General features: G+C 50.0%; 1 protein-coding gene across 12 annotated transcripts; it reads left to right on the top strand.

The window, feature by feature from the left end:
• The first annotated feature begins 46 nt into the window (after positions 1-46).
• On the top strand, positions 47-13,657 carry LOC133417765 (brain-specific angiogenesis inhibitor 1-associated protein 2-like). Of its 12 annotated transcripts, none has more exons than XM_061705855.1 (13): positions 47-193; positions 3,285-3,360; positions 5,760-5,846; positions 7,235-7,296; positions 7,826-7,897; positions 7,964-8,101; positions 8,976-9,059; positions 9,216-9,372; positions 9,835-10,048; positions 10,113-10,193; positions 10,498-10,642; positions 12,199-12,239; positions 12,806-13,654. In XM_061705855.1, the coding sequence occupies exons 1-13, from the start codon at positions 146-148 to the stop codon at positions 12,837-12,839; spliced, it is 1,239 nt and encodes a 412-aa protein (XP_061561839.1). In that variant the 5' UTR covers positions 47-145; the 3' UTR covers positions 12,840-13,654. The 12 variants fall into 12 exon arrangements, with proteins under 12 accessions (XP_061561839.1, XP_061561836.1, XP_061561840.1 ...); XM_061705852.1 differs by having other exon boundaries at positions 8,973-9,059; XM_061705856.1 differs by lacking the exon at positions 7,235-7,296 and having other exon boundaries at positions 10,422-10,642; positions 12,806-13,657.
• Positions 13,658-14,107: the final 450 nt, after the last annotated feature.

Raw genomic sequence — 14,107 nt, 5'->3', positions numbered from 1 at the left:
GGCGGCGCCGGCACGCGCGCGCACGCGTGGGTTCGCCGGTGCCGTGTCGGCGGGACTTTCCTATAAAAGAGCGCAGACACGAGAAAAGCCCACGACACGGAACGGTTCCACGCCGCTCACCGACACCGACACCGACAACGACGTCATGTCCAGAACCGACGAAGTCCACCGGATCACGGAGAACGTCTACAAGGTACAACACGCACGCGCACACACACGCACACGCACACGGGGCGTGTTAATGTTCTTATTCTTTTTTATGAATGAGTGACCGACCCTTTTTTTTTTTGTTTTGTTTTGTTTTTTGTTGATATTTGGTGATATTTTGTCTCTCTCTCTCCATATTTATTGTGTCTATCGCCCAGCATACTGTGTTCCGGTTGGATTCGGAGCGTAATCGAGTCCATTTCATTTTCGCTTGCACGTGATGAAATGTGACAACTTGACGTCCTTTCCTGGAAAACAACCAAATAGCGTCAATAGATGTTTTACGTTTAACACATAAAAACGACAAAAAGGGTTGTGTAATCTCCATTTATGGAAACGATGCACAACTTTGGACACGTTTGCTGAGAATTAAAAAATGTAAGAAAGCAAAGAAGTGTGGCCTCTCGGTCAAGCGTTATTGATTGAATGACTAAATCATCATCATCATATCTTTTTTTTGTGCTCAAGGCAACATTTGATTTTTAAAACGGAACAGTAACTGTTCCTAAAAAATGTGTGGAAAATGTGCCAAATTTAGTTAGAATGAATTGACACATTATTTCATCAAGTCAATATCAAAGGCAAATAATCTGTTCCAGCCTCCAAACACAAATCGCTGTGTATTGGATAAAAACATCATCCGAGAGAATGTCAAGAAATAAACTGGTTTCATCAGGTCTAACTACTGTACCTACTGTAGTATTTGTGAGTTGGATGTGTGCCTTTAAGGGGCGTGGCTTAGTGCGTGCGAGCTTCCGGTTGCAAGTCGTGGCCTACGGCGGCTCTTTACGAGTGTTTTCATTTGGTTTTGACGCGTTCAATAATGGGCGAGCGCATGCCAGGGCATCGCGCAACCTTTCCTGCGCCAGTGTTTTGTTTTCAATTCACTCAAAGCAAAAATTGGCCCAAGCGACCGCTCTCAACTTGAAAAACTGAAAGATAGGTTTGTGTCAATTGATACTCTGCTAAGGTTTCGTCGTTGTTGTTGTGGTCGTCGTCACGCGAGGGAAACGACATTGGCGTTAAAGTCAAGTGCAGACTAATGAGTGAGCCCCCGACGTTGAGGGTTAAAGGTCAAGTTGGCAGCACAAATCTCAGCCGCCAGCCCGTCGTTAATCGATGGAGGCTGACATCGAGGAATTTGTCTTTTGATCGCTAGGGAAGGTTAGTAAGTAGTTGGGGGCGCCAATTGAAGTTTACCGGTGAGATGGCGCGTCAGCAATCAGTCGGATGGGATCCCGCCCGAGCGGACCCTCTCGCCACGCGTGAGGCGGCCGAGCTCCTCCGGCCGCCAGAGTGAGACCTCCGCGCCACATCAAAGACGCTAACGTGCACATTTTGGGATGACTCATGCTGCCAGTGTGCGTGTGCGTGTGGAGACTGACCCGCTGAGTCGTGATGATGATGATGATGAGATGATGAAGGGTGTAGGGAGTTGCGTGTGTTGGTGGAGGTTGTTGTTGTCGTGGCAGTCCCGCGCGGAATCTCAGCATGCCGCAGCGCCCCCCCCCCCTCCCCCACCACCGCACACGTTTGAAAAAGACTGCTGCGCACACGTTGATGTTGTGTTCACTTCAGTAAGACTGAAACCAAACGTCCTGCCCGCCACTCAGCATTGAGCAAATGCCCCCACGCCCCCCCGCTGTTTAATTTGTGGGCATCGGGTCTGTGATGGTGCCACCTGGCTGTGCAGCAATTTCCACCCCAACATGATGCCAACCTGCATGCTGCTCTTTATGTAAGCGCTGACTCACACATACACACACACACGCATGACATCACATCACATCTCACACGCACGCACACACACAGAAGCCCCCCCACCTTCTTAAACAATACAAGATTCACGCATTTGTCTGCTTGTCTTACTTTTGTGTCAACAAACTCACGAAGAAACAAGATCTAGAACTAGTTTTAGAACTAGAGCTACAACTGCAACGAGTCCACGACTAAAAGTAGATCTAGTTGTAGTTCCCTCCTGAGTTGAAGCTCGAGAGCATGCGTCCACTGCACATCAGCATGTGTACGTGCTAGCTCTAGCTAGCTACAGAACGCTATGTCGCCGGCTTGCTCGCGGTTTTCAAAGTACGCCAACGTGACCTCAAGCTCTCTTTGAAGAACAAAAAACCCAAAACGTCCTCCACGCCGCATGCGTTTTCATTTCTTTTTTTGTTCTGTTTTTCCCAACACAAAAAATTGACGTCATCGGCGTTGTTGCCGCCACGATAACGCTCGTATCCGGTCGACACCTTTCGCGGTCCCGCTCGACTGGACGAGATTAGCCCAACGATCGTTAAAGACGGTTACGGTGAGATCGTAATACAGCGTAATACTCGCGAGTAGCCAAAACCCGCAGATATTTGACGCCTGTTTTCAATGCGTTGAAAAAAACCCCATAGATTTCTATAATTTTTTTCAAAACCCAACCCAAGTTCTTGAATAAGCAAGTATAAACCGTCCGTAAGCCGTTTCAGGACCGCTTCCCCCCCAAAAAGAAAAAAATGTGAAAGATTGGCTGGCGACCAGTTCAGGGCGTACCCCGCCTCTCGCCCGAAGATGGCTGGTCACGCCCGCGACTCACGGAAGATGAACGAACGAACGAACGAACGAATGAAATTCTGCAAATGGGTGAATCTGCGGGTGCTGAAGCGCGCGCGTGCGTGCGTGCGTGTGCGTTTATTTGTGCACTTGCATTTGTGTTTGTGTGACGTTCGGCTTAATTAGACGATTAAACGAGTTCGTTAGAATTTTTTGCTCCAAACATTTTTTGTGGGCCGCTGGAACAGACGACTGTCCTTTCGATTCATTTGAATGGGGGAAGTTGATTTGAGATCCAAACTTGCCGGGGAATGAATTCAAGTTGTAAGTCAAGGTCGAGCCGGCGGCGCCGTCAGCTGGTCCTGAAGTCACGTGACCGACGACGTCACGCTGCGCTCAAACGGCAACAATGACAACAAAACAATTAGCGGGCGCGGCGGGCGATCGGTCGAGGTCGGACACCGGCGCAGCTTCTCCTCCCGCGCGTGCGCGCGCCCCACTGAGTAACCGGCACACTCGCGTGCGTGTTGTGTCCGCAGTCCATCATGGAGCAGTTCAACCCGTGCCTGCGGAACTTCGTGGCCATGGGCAAAAGCTACGAGAAGGCGCTGACCAGTGAGTACGAACGTCGCCGGAGCCGCCGCCGCCGTCGTGTTTGTCGCCCTCGTCCGTCCCTCCGTCAGCCGCCTCGGCCTCTTTGAACGTCTTCATCGCATCGCTTCGCTTTGTCTGCGTTTTGTTGCTCCGCTCGCGACAATCGTGTCGACGAAGCATTTGCACGTGTTCGGAAGCGGGTCGATTGAGACGAAAGTGATGCCAAATGTTTTTTAATTCATGACAACTTTGCTTTTGAGTAGATGTTTGGGGGGCCCGGAAATGTCGGGGCGCCCCCATCCGGGCAAGGATTCTCCTTTGCTTGGTGCAATAATGGCAAAATAACACACACATAATAACAGGATCTTAACAGTGTTTGTGTCTGTGTGTGAGGAATTGTGTGTGTGTGTGCGTGTGCGCGCACTGAGACAGAAGGTGTGTAACACGTTCGCCGGCAAGTAGAACAGAAATCGTCGTGAGAATTGAGAAATGGGAGCAGAGAAGCGTCAAATCCAGAACGAGATGCTTTTGGAACACGGGCGGCCATTGTGGGCGACGGCTTCGGTGAGAGCGCAAACGTCGGGCGCGTTGCGACCCCGGCAGACATCTCCACTGAGTGCGGAACACTTGCGAGAAGCAAATTCATATTTCGCGTTGACCGATGACCCGAGTTTGCCAACAAACGAGCCGTTAGCATCGTTAGCGTCACGCACGCATTCCTCCGAAAACTAAAAGACATTTTTAGCTTGAACTCCTTCACGACTGTGAGCGTTTCTATTGGTCGACTGGAATCCAGCCGCCGACGAATCGCTTCGTCAAGTCCGTTTTTGGAGGTTCCGGCGAGGAAGAGGGCCTCGCCCCGCCCGGGCGCGAAAGTCGGCATCGCGCCTCGGAACCATTCAGTGTCCCGCGGGTCTCCGACGATCAGTCGAAAGGCTCGAAAACGGCCGCCGGTCGACGACTCGACGGCATCGCGGCGCCGCAAAGATGGCGTGCGTCATCAATGAAATGTTTTGCAGTGCAACTGAGGGTCACGTTTGCCCGCCTGGATTCGCTGGAGCTTTGCTGCTGCTTCTTGTTTTTGTGTTTATGTTAATCTTCTTTTCTTAATGCGTTTATCATCTGACACGTCGCCTCGCGCTTTTGCATGACGGCTCGTCTTTCGATTTTGTCGCGTTGAGCTCCTCGTCCGCTGCGTCTCTTCAACTTTGGGAACTTTTAAGCATCCTCGCAAGTGAGCCGTCAAACGCCGACCTCAGCATTTCGCCGCATCCCGCTGCTTGTTCGTGGAGCCGCAAACTTCCCGCCGCGCGCTTCCGTGTACGGAAAGTCGTCTGGGCATTTAGTCCGTATCCTTCGTGTCCAGCTTAAGGTCCTCGTTAGCGTAATTGCCCGAGTCAGAAAGGCGCGCCCGGCGGCCGCGACGTGCGCATTCTCCCGTCGACTTCAGCACTTTTCCGCGAGAGGCTGTTGCAGGTCTAGCGCCCCGTGAAGGCGAAACATCATATTGCGCGTTTCGAATCAGTTAACAGCACGGCGACGGCCCGGGCAAGCTCGTTGCGGGGTACCGCCGATGAACAACGGCCTGCTCGCCCGCTTTTCGTTTGATGGACCTTCGAAGGTGCGTTCAGTCATAAGCCGAGTTTTTCAATGATCTTGATTGGATTTATTTCAAACGGAATGAGAAAGCGCAGGCTCCTTCAAAGTAGCGTCATTTCTCCGGTTCTTTTTTGATATGCTCGCGGGGGAGACCAAGAAATAAGTTCAGCAAAAACTGAGAGTTCTGTCCCCTTTTAACTGTGCGCCCAATCGCCCACGTTTGGTACAAAGTGTGGAGAGACTCCAATTGTGATCTCGATGACATGGACCTTGATCACAAAAGCAGTTCCTAACCTCATCCATCAGGAAGGTGCGAAGGTGCCCTGCTCGACACATTTGTAACCTTGATCGGTGCAGAGAGTGAAAAACGTGTTACTTAATTGTTCTTCTTCTTCTTATTATTATTATTATTATGTATAACAGTAGCGTGTTAGAGGGGCGCACACGTCTCACCGGCGACGACTTACTCGCTACGGAAGTTAATTTCAAATTCAAAGTGTGCGACATTTTCCAAATGGATGTGTACGGCATTCGCAAGTCTCGGGTTGATTCCGCTTTCCGGGGATTACGGGCTCCCTCGGACTTCACTGAGTCACGCCTCTTAGGTGGTTGCGCACACGTTTCCAGGTTAAGTCTGGATGGGAGAATGCGTGTCGTTGAAAGGTGAGCCAGCCAGGTGCCTCAAAAAAAAAAAAAAAAGAATATGGCCTGAACGGTCTTACTAGTGAGGGACAAGAGCGCACGAGTACGCGGACCTTCGGCTGAATGTGAAGGATGTGGACTAAATGCTGAACGGGCTTTTCCGTATTGCGTGTTTGCAGGTGTCACGTCCGCCGCAAAGGGTTACTTCGACGCTCTGCTGCGGATGGGCGAGGCGGCCGGCGGCAGCCGAGGCGCCGAGGAGCTCGGTGAGTCCTTGCGCCGGCCGGAGGGTTAGGGTCTCGAGACGCCTTTAGACGCCCCGCGGGCTTCCGCTCAGGCTCGGGGTCGGCGTCGGGGATTCCGATGGGAGTTTCAAGCGTTTCGACGTCCGCTTTGACCGCGGAAAACCATTTTTGCCCGTTTTCTGACCGACGTTAACAACCAAACCAGCAACCGATTGCTCAGCGATTTTTGTTTGTGCATTTTCCGCAATGTCACGCTAAAGACATGGCAGTGACAAGAAATATATTTTTAATACAATTTATTGATGAATTAAAAAAAACAAAAACAATTGCCAGATGAAATTGTTAGTTGGAGCCCTCGATGTTCTTAGTGTATGTTTTCATGAAGTGCAATTTTTCCTGATTAAAAACAGGACATTTTTTTTGAAGCGGACGGATGGCGAACGTGTGACATCACGTCGTGTTGTCGCGCGTGACGTGAACGAGAATGCCGTCCCGCGGTCGCCGCCCCCGCGCCGGTGCGGAGGACGCGGCCCACGCTAAAAATAGACGAGTGCCGCGCCTCTGGAGGATGAGGAGGAGGAGGAGGAGGACGATGATGCCGGACGGCTCTGTCGCTTCTGCCGCCAACCAAATATGGGCGTGCGTGCGTGCGTGCGCGCGCGCGCGGAAGAAGAAAAGAAAAGGCAGGAAGCTCCCGCGGTTCCGCTCACCCTCGTTGACCAAATAAGGAACGGAGCCACCGCGCTCCGTTCCTTACATCCGTCGAGCCTGACGTTACGCAAAAGACGCGTCGGCGGGTTTCAAAGTCGGGTTTGGAGACAAACAAGGTCGCGTCACCCGCAATGTTCTCTCGGACGTTCAGTCGTGTGTGTGAGAGAGTTAGGGTCACTTGACAAACTGCGTGTGCGTGTGCGTGTGCGTGTGTGTGTGTGTTTTGACGAGAGTGAATCGCGTCCCTCGTGCGCGTGCGACTTGAAGGCATCATTTGACGAATCGTCGTTAAGAAGCGAAATTTGTTGTCGTGCTCTTTCGGTTTTGTCCGCCCGCCCGTCGTCATGGCAACAATGTTTGCTCATATCCTGGTCAAGTTTTCTTTGGTTTTCACTTTGACCGGTTTCTGAAACGGATTGTTTTTGTGTGTTTTGCAACCCGCCGCATATTCAGAAGAAACAGCATGTAGGTACCACGTGCGCGCGCACCAGTCATGACTCACTCCTGAGTTTCTTTGTGGATTGTTTACGTTCGTTTGCATATTTGTCTTCATCCTCAACATCATCACCCTCCTCTTCCTCCCCCTCATCGGTGTCTCCCCGGCATCCCGCATGCTGCCGCGCGCCCTACCGGCGCGAGCGTAGCAACGTCGCCCGCCTCGCCCGCGCCTCCTGACGTTTTTGGTTTGCGCTCCGCAGGGGAGGTCCTGTTCCAGATGGCCGAAGTGCACAGACGCATCCAGGTCCAGCTGGAGGAGATGGTGAGCGCGCGCCCGCCGGACGGCCGAGCGAGCGCAAACACGGCAAAACCTGCCGCCAAAATAGCGCGAGAACGCTCGAGTCGCCTTTAAAAGCACTTTTCGATTTCACTCGAGAAGCGTTAGCATTGTTAGCATTAGCAAGGTGCTCGCCACCTCAACGTGAGAGCAAATTAGGCTTTGAAGACAAAGCGACAATTGAAGACGGCGTGAGGAGCGCGTCGGCTGGAGTTCGGCGTTCCAAATCGAGTCGAAGGGTTCAAAGCAACATTACGGTTTCAAGCCGTGCGGTTGGGGTTCGAAGTAGGCTTTCGAGGCACGCTTAGGGTTTCAAATTAGGGTTCTGGCAAGGATTATGGTTTCAAGGCAGTGTTCAAGTTTCAAGCTATGACCAAAAATAAGGTTGCAAGCAAAGATTATGTTTTCAAGAAGACACTGTTAAGGTTTCAAGATACCATTGAGGGTTAAAATGAGCACAGATTAGGGTTTCAACCAGCGGTCGCAAATGTTTTTTTTTCGCTCCCTCTTCCAGCTGAAGTCGTTCCACAACGAGCTGCTGACGGAGCTGGAGAAGAAAGTGCAGATGGACGCTCGCTACCTCAACGTAAGAACGAACTTTGACCCCGCCGGCGTGTTTTTGAGAGCTGACGGCGCTCCGCTGCCCCCGCAGGCGGCGCTCAAGAAGTACCGGACGGAGCACAAGAGCAAAGGCGAGAGTCTGGAGAAGTGTCAGAACGAGCTGAAGAAGCTCCGACGCAAAAGTCAGAGCGGCAAAACGCTCGACAGGCACGGCGAGCGGCAAACGCAGGTCAGCGGCGAACATCGGCGTGTGTTGCCAACGGAAGCGTCCGTCATAATGCTTCTATGAGACGCGCTTACGTGACCCGCTTCCCGTTGCGCGAGGCTGCACATCCGCTCCCAACTTTCTTATTCTTCGTGCTCCCTCGTTGTCGACGCTTTATGAAACCCGACAGCTCTCCTGCCCCCAAGTTGCCCCCTGACCTCCGAGCAGGACGCGATCGCGGAGCGGCCTTCCAAACCGGGTTAGATTGCAAGTTAACGTTTGGGGTTCAAGGTATGGGTTAGTGGTTTAAGGATAGGGTTTCAAACTTGGCTTCTGGTAGGGTTTGAAGCCTTTGTCAGGCTTTTAAACAAGTAAGGTTTTCGAAGCCCATGTTGGGGTTTCCAATTGGGGGTTAGGGTTAGGGTTTCAAATTTGGCTTTCAAGGCTGGGATAGGGTCTCAAATGACTTTTGTCATTTCTTTGACACGCAAACGCGCGCGTGAGCGGTCGTCCGTCCCTTCGTGAGCCCTGCGAATGACCGGCGACCGGTCCGGGGCGCCTTTCGCCTCTCAAAATTCAAACTCCGCAAACGAGAATTTATTCGCACTTGGGACGCGACGCGAGGCTGACCTACTTTGTGTGTGTGTGGGCGGGAAACGGCGTGATGGAGACAGGAAGTAGACCAAGTGATGATGTAACCCTTAAGTGTTTCCTCATCTGAGGGAGACTGCGTTGCTATGGTGAGCAGTCTAACGGGAAACCCACTGCGTGTGTGTGTGTGTGTGTGTGTGTGTGTGTGTGTGTGTGTGTCTATACGCGCACGCGTGTGTGTTTATGTGTGCGCGCGTGTCTTTGAAACTCTTTTTTTTTTTTTTTTTTTATGTTCTCTGCCCAGCAGATGGCGGCCATGACGGAGCCCGGCGCCAAAACCCTGCCCGGACCTCCGCAGCCGGCGGCGCTCAGAAGCAGCGGCGGCCCGCAGGTCGCGCTAACTTCCTTCGTAGCAAATTCACTCGCCGGTCAATTGATTAGGGACACACTAACTCACTAACGACTCGTTAGTCGGTTGGTACTCCCTCAATGGTTGCGGAAGGGAAATCTATGAGAAGTCGACCGTATGTGTCGCGTGTCGCCGCAGAGGTTGACGGGAGTCGGCGCCGCGGCCGGCGACGGCGCCGAGCGCTACCGACGGCGGCCCGAGTCCAAAGCGGCGGCCGCGCCCCGGGGCGAGGCGTCGTACTCCAACACGTTGCCCGTACGCAAGGCGGCGCCCGCCAAGAGCAAGACCTCGCTGGGTGAGTAAACATCCGCTTCCTGTCGCACGGCGATAAAAGACAAAAGTCGCTAAAACATGTCACGTGACACGGAAACATGTCACATCGCAACACTCAACTGTGTCACGTGACACGAAAGCAATAACTTACAAAACGTCACCTTACTTCAAACTACAAACTATGTCATGTGACACGAAAAGACAAAGCTCATGACCCTGAAACGTGTAACGTAACAAAAAAATCATGACGTGACACTAAAAACATGATAAACATGTCACGTGACACTTAAACATATCACACACCGATAAGCGTTTTTAACCCATGACATCCAAAAACACAAACTTGTCATATGACACGAGACACGGAAAATGTCACGTGACGTGGCACATAAGCCAAAAAAAAGGTCACACAAACTAAAACACACGACATGTTTGTGCGCGCGGCGTGAAATCATGACGGGCGCCGCGTACGTATGTTTGCCAGCGTCGCCCGGCACCCTGCCCCGCTCCAGCTCGATGGCGGCGGGCCTGGAGAGGAACGGGCGCGGCGGCGGCAGCGCGCGGGTGCAGGCGCTCTTCTCGCACGCGGCCGGCGACAACGGCACGCTGCTGAGCTTCAAGCAAGGCGACCTGGTGACGCTGCTGGTGCCCGAGGCCAGAGACGGCTGGCACTACGGCGAGAACGAGGAGACGCGCATGTAAGTTTGCCCGCCCGCCCGCCCGCCGCGCTGACCTGACGCCGCCGTCTTTTGCCGTCTTCAGGCGAGGCTGGTTTCCCTTCTCGTACACACGCGTCATCGCGGAGGCCGACGGAGACTCCGCCGGGCGACTTCCGCCGCACACGTAAGTCGGCGAGTGGCGTCGCACCGGCGACTGTGAGCGCGCGACGTCGTCGCCGTTTTTGCGGTCATCTGACATGTTTTTAATGTCGTAATGTTTTTCGTTCCATTGTGTTTGAGTTTCTTTTTTTAGTGTCAGGTGACATCATAAATGTGACGTTTGTGTGTCATTTCACGTTTTAGGACATGATTCAGTGCGGTGATGTTTTTACTGTCATTTCCTATTTTTCAGCGTCATATACGTGTGACACCGTGTTTTTCTCGTGTCGTCGTTTCCGACATCACGCCGCCTGCGTTTTCGTTTGCAGCCTCCATCCCGGGAAGAGCAGCAGCACGGGAAACCTCCTGGACAGAGACGACGCCGCCGCCGCCGCCGTCGCCAACTACCGCAGCCTGGCCCGCGCCAGACAAGCGCACTCCTACGCCGTCGCCTTGCCGGCGGGCTTCTCGCAGGTGCGCGACTCGCGTCGTCAGTCTGAACGTGCGTCGCGTCTCACGAAACAAATGACAAGCAATCAAAGCTTAAAAGGCTTGACGAACGCGCGTTTACACAAGATTCCGTCCGCTTAGCTAATTGTTGCTATTTGCCGAGTTAGAGAAAGGCACTGGATTTTGGGGGGGCGTGGTGGGTTCAGGTGCGTAGGAGAGTGCAGCGACGCACGTCACCGGCTGATGAAGACGGCTTATGCAACTGTGCTTTGCGCCCACACCTCAACGCTTCAACACTTCAAAACGTCAACACCTGACCACCTCAAATTATGCATGTGCAGTCCCCTCCAAAGGTATTGGAACGCCAAGGTCCATTCCTTTGTTTTCGTTGGATACTGAAGACATTTGGCTTTCGGATCAAAAGAGCAATATGACACACACTTTCAGAATTCCAGCTTTGATTTCGTGGTATTTACATCGAGATGTGTTCCACAACTCAGGACGGAGCAGCTTTTGTTCGAAGCCACCCACTTCTCAAGTGAGCAAAAGTATTGGAACACATGAGTGTTTCTCGTTGCTCAGGTGTTGCCTTTTAGATGGATTGCTTAAACATTAGATGGTGCTCGTTTTTGGCTTTGGGTTTCACCTGTGAAAACTGCGTTTGCTGTGGAGCAAACGTGAAGACCAGAGAGGCGAGAGAAAAGCAAACCATTTTGAAGCTGAGGGACGAGGGAAAATCGATCAGAGCTCGTGCGCAAACATTGGGCGTAGCCAATACAACAATTTGGAATTTCCTGCAAAAGAAAGAAACTACCGGCGTACTGAGCAACAGACGTCGAACGGGTCGGCCAAGGGTATCCACGGCAGTTGATGAATATTGTGAGAGCAAAGAGAATCGGAAGGCCAGATTGGATTTTGCAAAGAAGCACCGAGATGAGCCGCGAAGGTTTTCTGGACTGATGAGACCGAGATGAACCTCTAGCAAAGTGATGGAAAGGCCAAAGTAAGGAGAAAGAAAGGATCTGCCTGTGATCCGAAACGCACGAGCTCATCTGTGAAGCATAGCGGACGCCATGTCATGGCTTGGGCTCGCTAGTCTTGATCGATGATGGAACTTACGATGGGAGCAACAGAATTAATTTTGGACTCTACTAAACCATTTTGTCTGGCCATTTACAGAAAAATGCATCCAAACTAATAAGGAAACGCTTCATCGTGCAACAAGGCAATGACCCAAAACACAACAAAGGACTTCATCGGGGGGGGATGAGGGAAGGTCTTAGACTGGCCAAGTCAGTCACCGGACCTTAACCCAATAGAGCATGCATTTTACCTCTTGGTGAGGAGACTGAAGGGAGAAAGCCCCAGAAACAAACAAGAACTGAAAGAGGCTGCACTAAAGGTCTGGAAAAGCATTTCAAGAATCAAGAATCCAACAGTGTGGTGAAGTCAGTGTGTGGCAGCCTTGATGCATTTATTATTATAGTTCATATTTTATATTTATTATATTATTTATTTATTATAGTTTATATATTAGAAATATTATTATTTCTCTTTTTTTTTTGCATTTGTGTTGACAGGCAGCAGTGGAAGAATACGATCCGGCCCGTTTCACCAGCAGGTGGGCAGCTTATTATTATTATTATTATTATTATTATTGTGACTTGATATGGTTTTAAGGTTCTTTTACTGTTTTTAAAATATATGCCGTTCTTTAATCCGGCTCACGGAGACCAAGAGTTCTGTAATATTTTTTCCCTGACAATTGCTTAATTCAAACATTTATTATTTATTATTATTATTTATTCATTTACCTCATTAAATAATTGGTTGATTGATTTTATCGAAAAAAACTATTAAAACCTTTACATAGTTGACCTTTTTTATTGCTCTAATTGGTTAATTATAAATACCTATATATATATATATATATATATATATAAACAAAAACATTTGATTAATTATAAATACTGATGAAAATTGATTATCAGAACTGTTTGACGTATCTCAAACTGCACATGCACACACTTTTTTTTTCTTTTTACCTCATCTGCGTCTGTTTGTGCACAAATGTTTGTTTTTTAGATAACTTTATATGTACAGTAGGTATGATGTATGAAAGGTGCTCGCCAAACAAAGTATTGATTGAGACTACTCTTCTCATTTCCTGTGTGTGTGTGCGCGCAGTGCTTCAGAAGTCAAACTAATTTCCACAGTGTGAGGACGGACGGACGGATTCGATCCCCCTCTGCAAATTGACAACAGGAACAGGAAGTGTCCCCACCAGGAAGAGGAAGCGGCGGTCGGTCCGTTCTCCGTGTAAACTGGTGCAAAAGTATCTCCTGTACACACACTGAATGTCATAATCAGAACAATAATCATCATCATCATCATAATATATTTGCTGATGTACATGCGGAGTGTGTGTGTGTGTGTGTGTGTATATATATATATATATATATATATATATATATATATATATATATATATATATACACACACACACACACACACACACACACATATACTGAATTTCCTTATTTGTCTTGTGTGAGCACTTTATATAAAGCTTTGGACTTTTTTATTATTATTTTTTTTTTCGTTGAGGATATTCCCACACTGTGATGGAGGCTTCAATAATGACATTATTACATATACTTTTGTCATTATTATATTTAGCTATCGTGTATAATTACATATTGACATATGTATATTTCAATGATATCGCTGACACGATTATGTATATTACATAGTTATTTACATGATTACCTACAGTATATTTCTTAACATGATTACATATAGCTACGTTATGAGGTATGACGACGACTCACTGTGAGTCTTTACAGTCAGATCAGCTATTTCAGGCGCCCTCGCCCCAAGTGCCACTCAGTGCCCCAAAGGGTAACGACGGCCTGTGGTTTCATTTGAAGTCTGTACGGAGGCTAAAAACAAGGAAAATGGGGAACACTCACAAACTGACAGCAATTTCAACAAATATACCAATAAATGAGTCACAAGAAAAAGTTGACTTGTCTCTTGTCACTGACTTGAAAACTTGAAGGTGCTGTCATCAGAGCCTGGTGGGACTCCACTGGAACATCAAAGTGGTGGACGAACAAGGGGGCTGGAGGGCCACATTTGGATGGAAAATAGTTGATTTGAATCAGAAAAAAACCATCATTCTCATCCGTTCATTTTCGGTAGCACTTGTGTAGCCTAGCCTAACCCGGCTATCTTCGGGCAGGAGGCGTGCTAGCTTGATTGATGGCGTGCTAGCATGTTTGCGCCACTGTCCGTGTTTTACGTGGACATTTTTTGGCCGTTTTGGGCGAGTGGTTGCGTCTTGTAATTCGTCGGTCGTGCTGACTGGTTTCCGGCAGCAGGTGAGGCATCCAAACGTTGACGCCGCAGGTGAATGTGGGTGCTCTTTTGCGCGTGGTCGCCCCCTGCAGGTTAGGAGGGCGGCGTCCTGTCAATTTGCTCAATAAA

The sequence above is a fragment of the Phycodurus eques genome, chromosome 19 (assembly GCF_024500275.1).
Source record: "Phycodurus eques isolate BA_2022a chromosome 19, UOR_Pequ_1.1, whole genome shotgun sequence".
In the NCBI taxonomy this organism is placed as follows: domain Eukaryota; kingdom Metazoa; phylum Chordata; class Actinopteri; order Syngnathiformes; family Syngnathidae; genus Phycodurus; species Phycodurus eques.
This window is presented reverse-complemented; position numbering and strand designations above follow the sequence as displayed.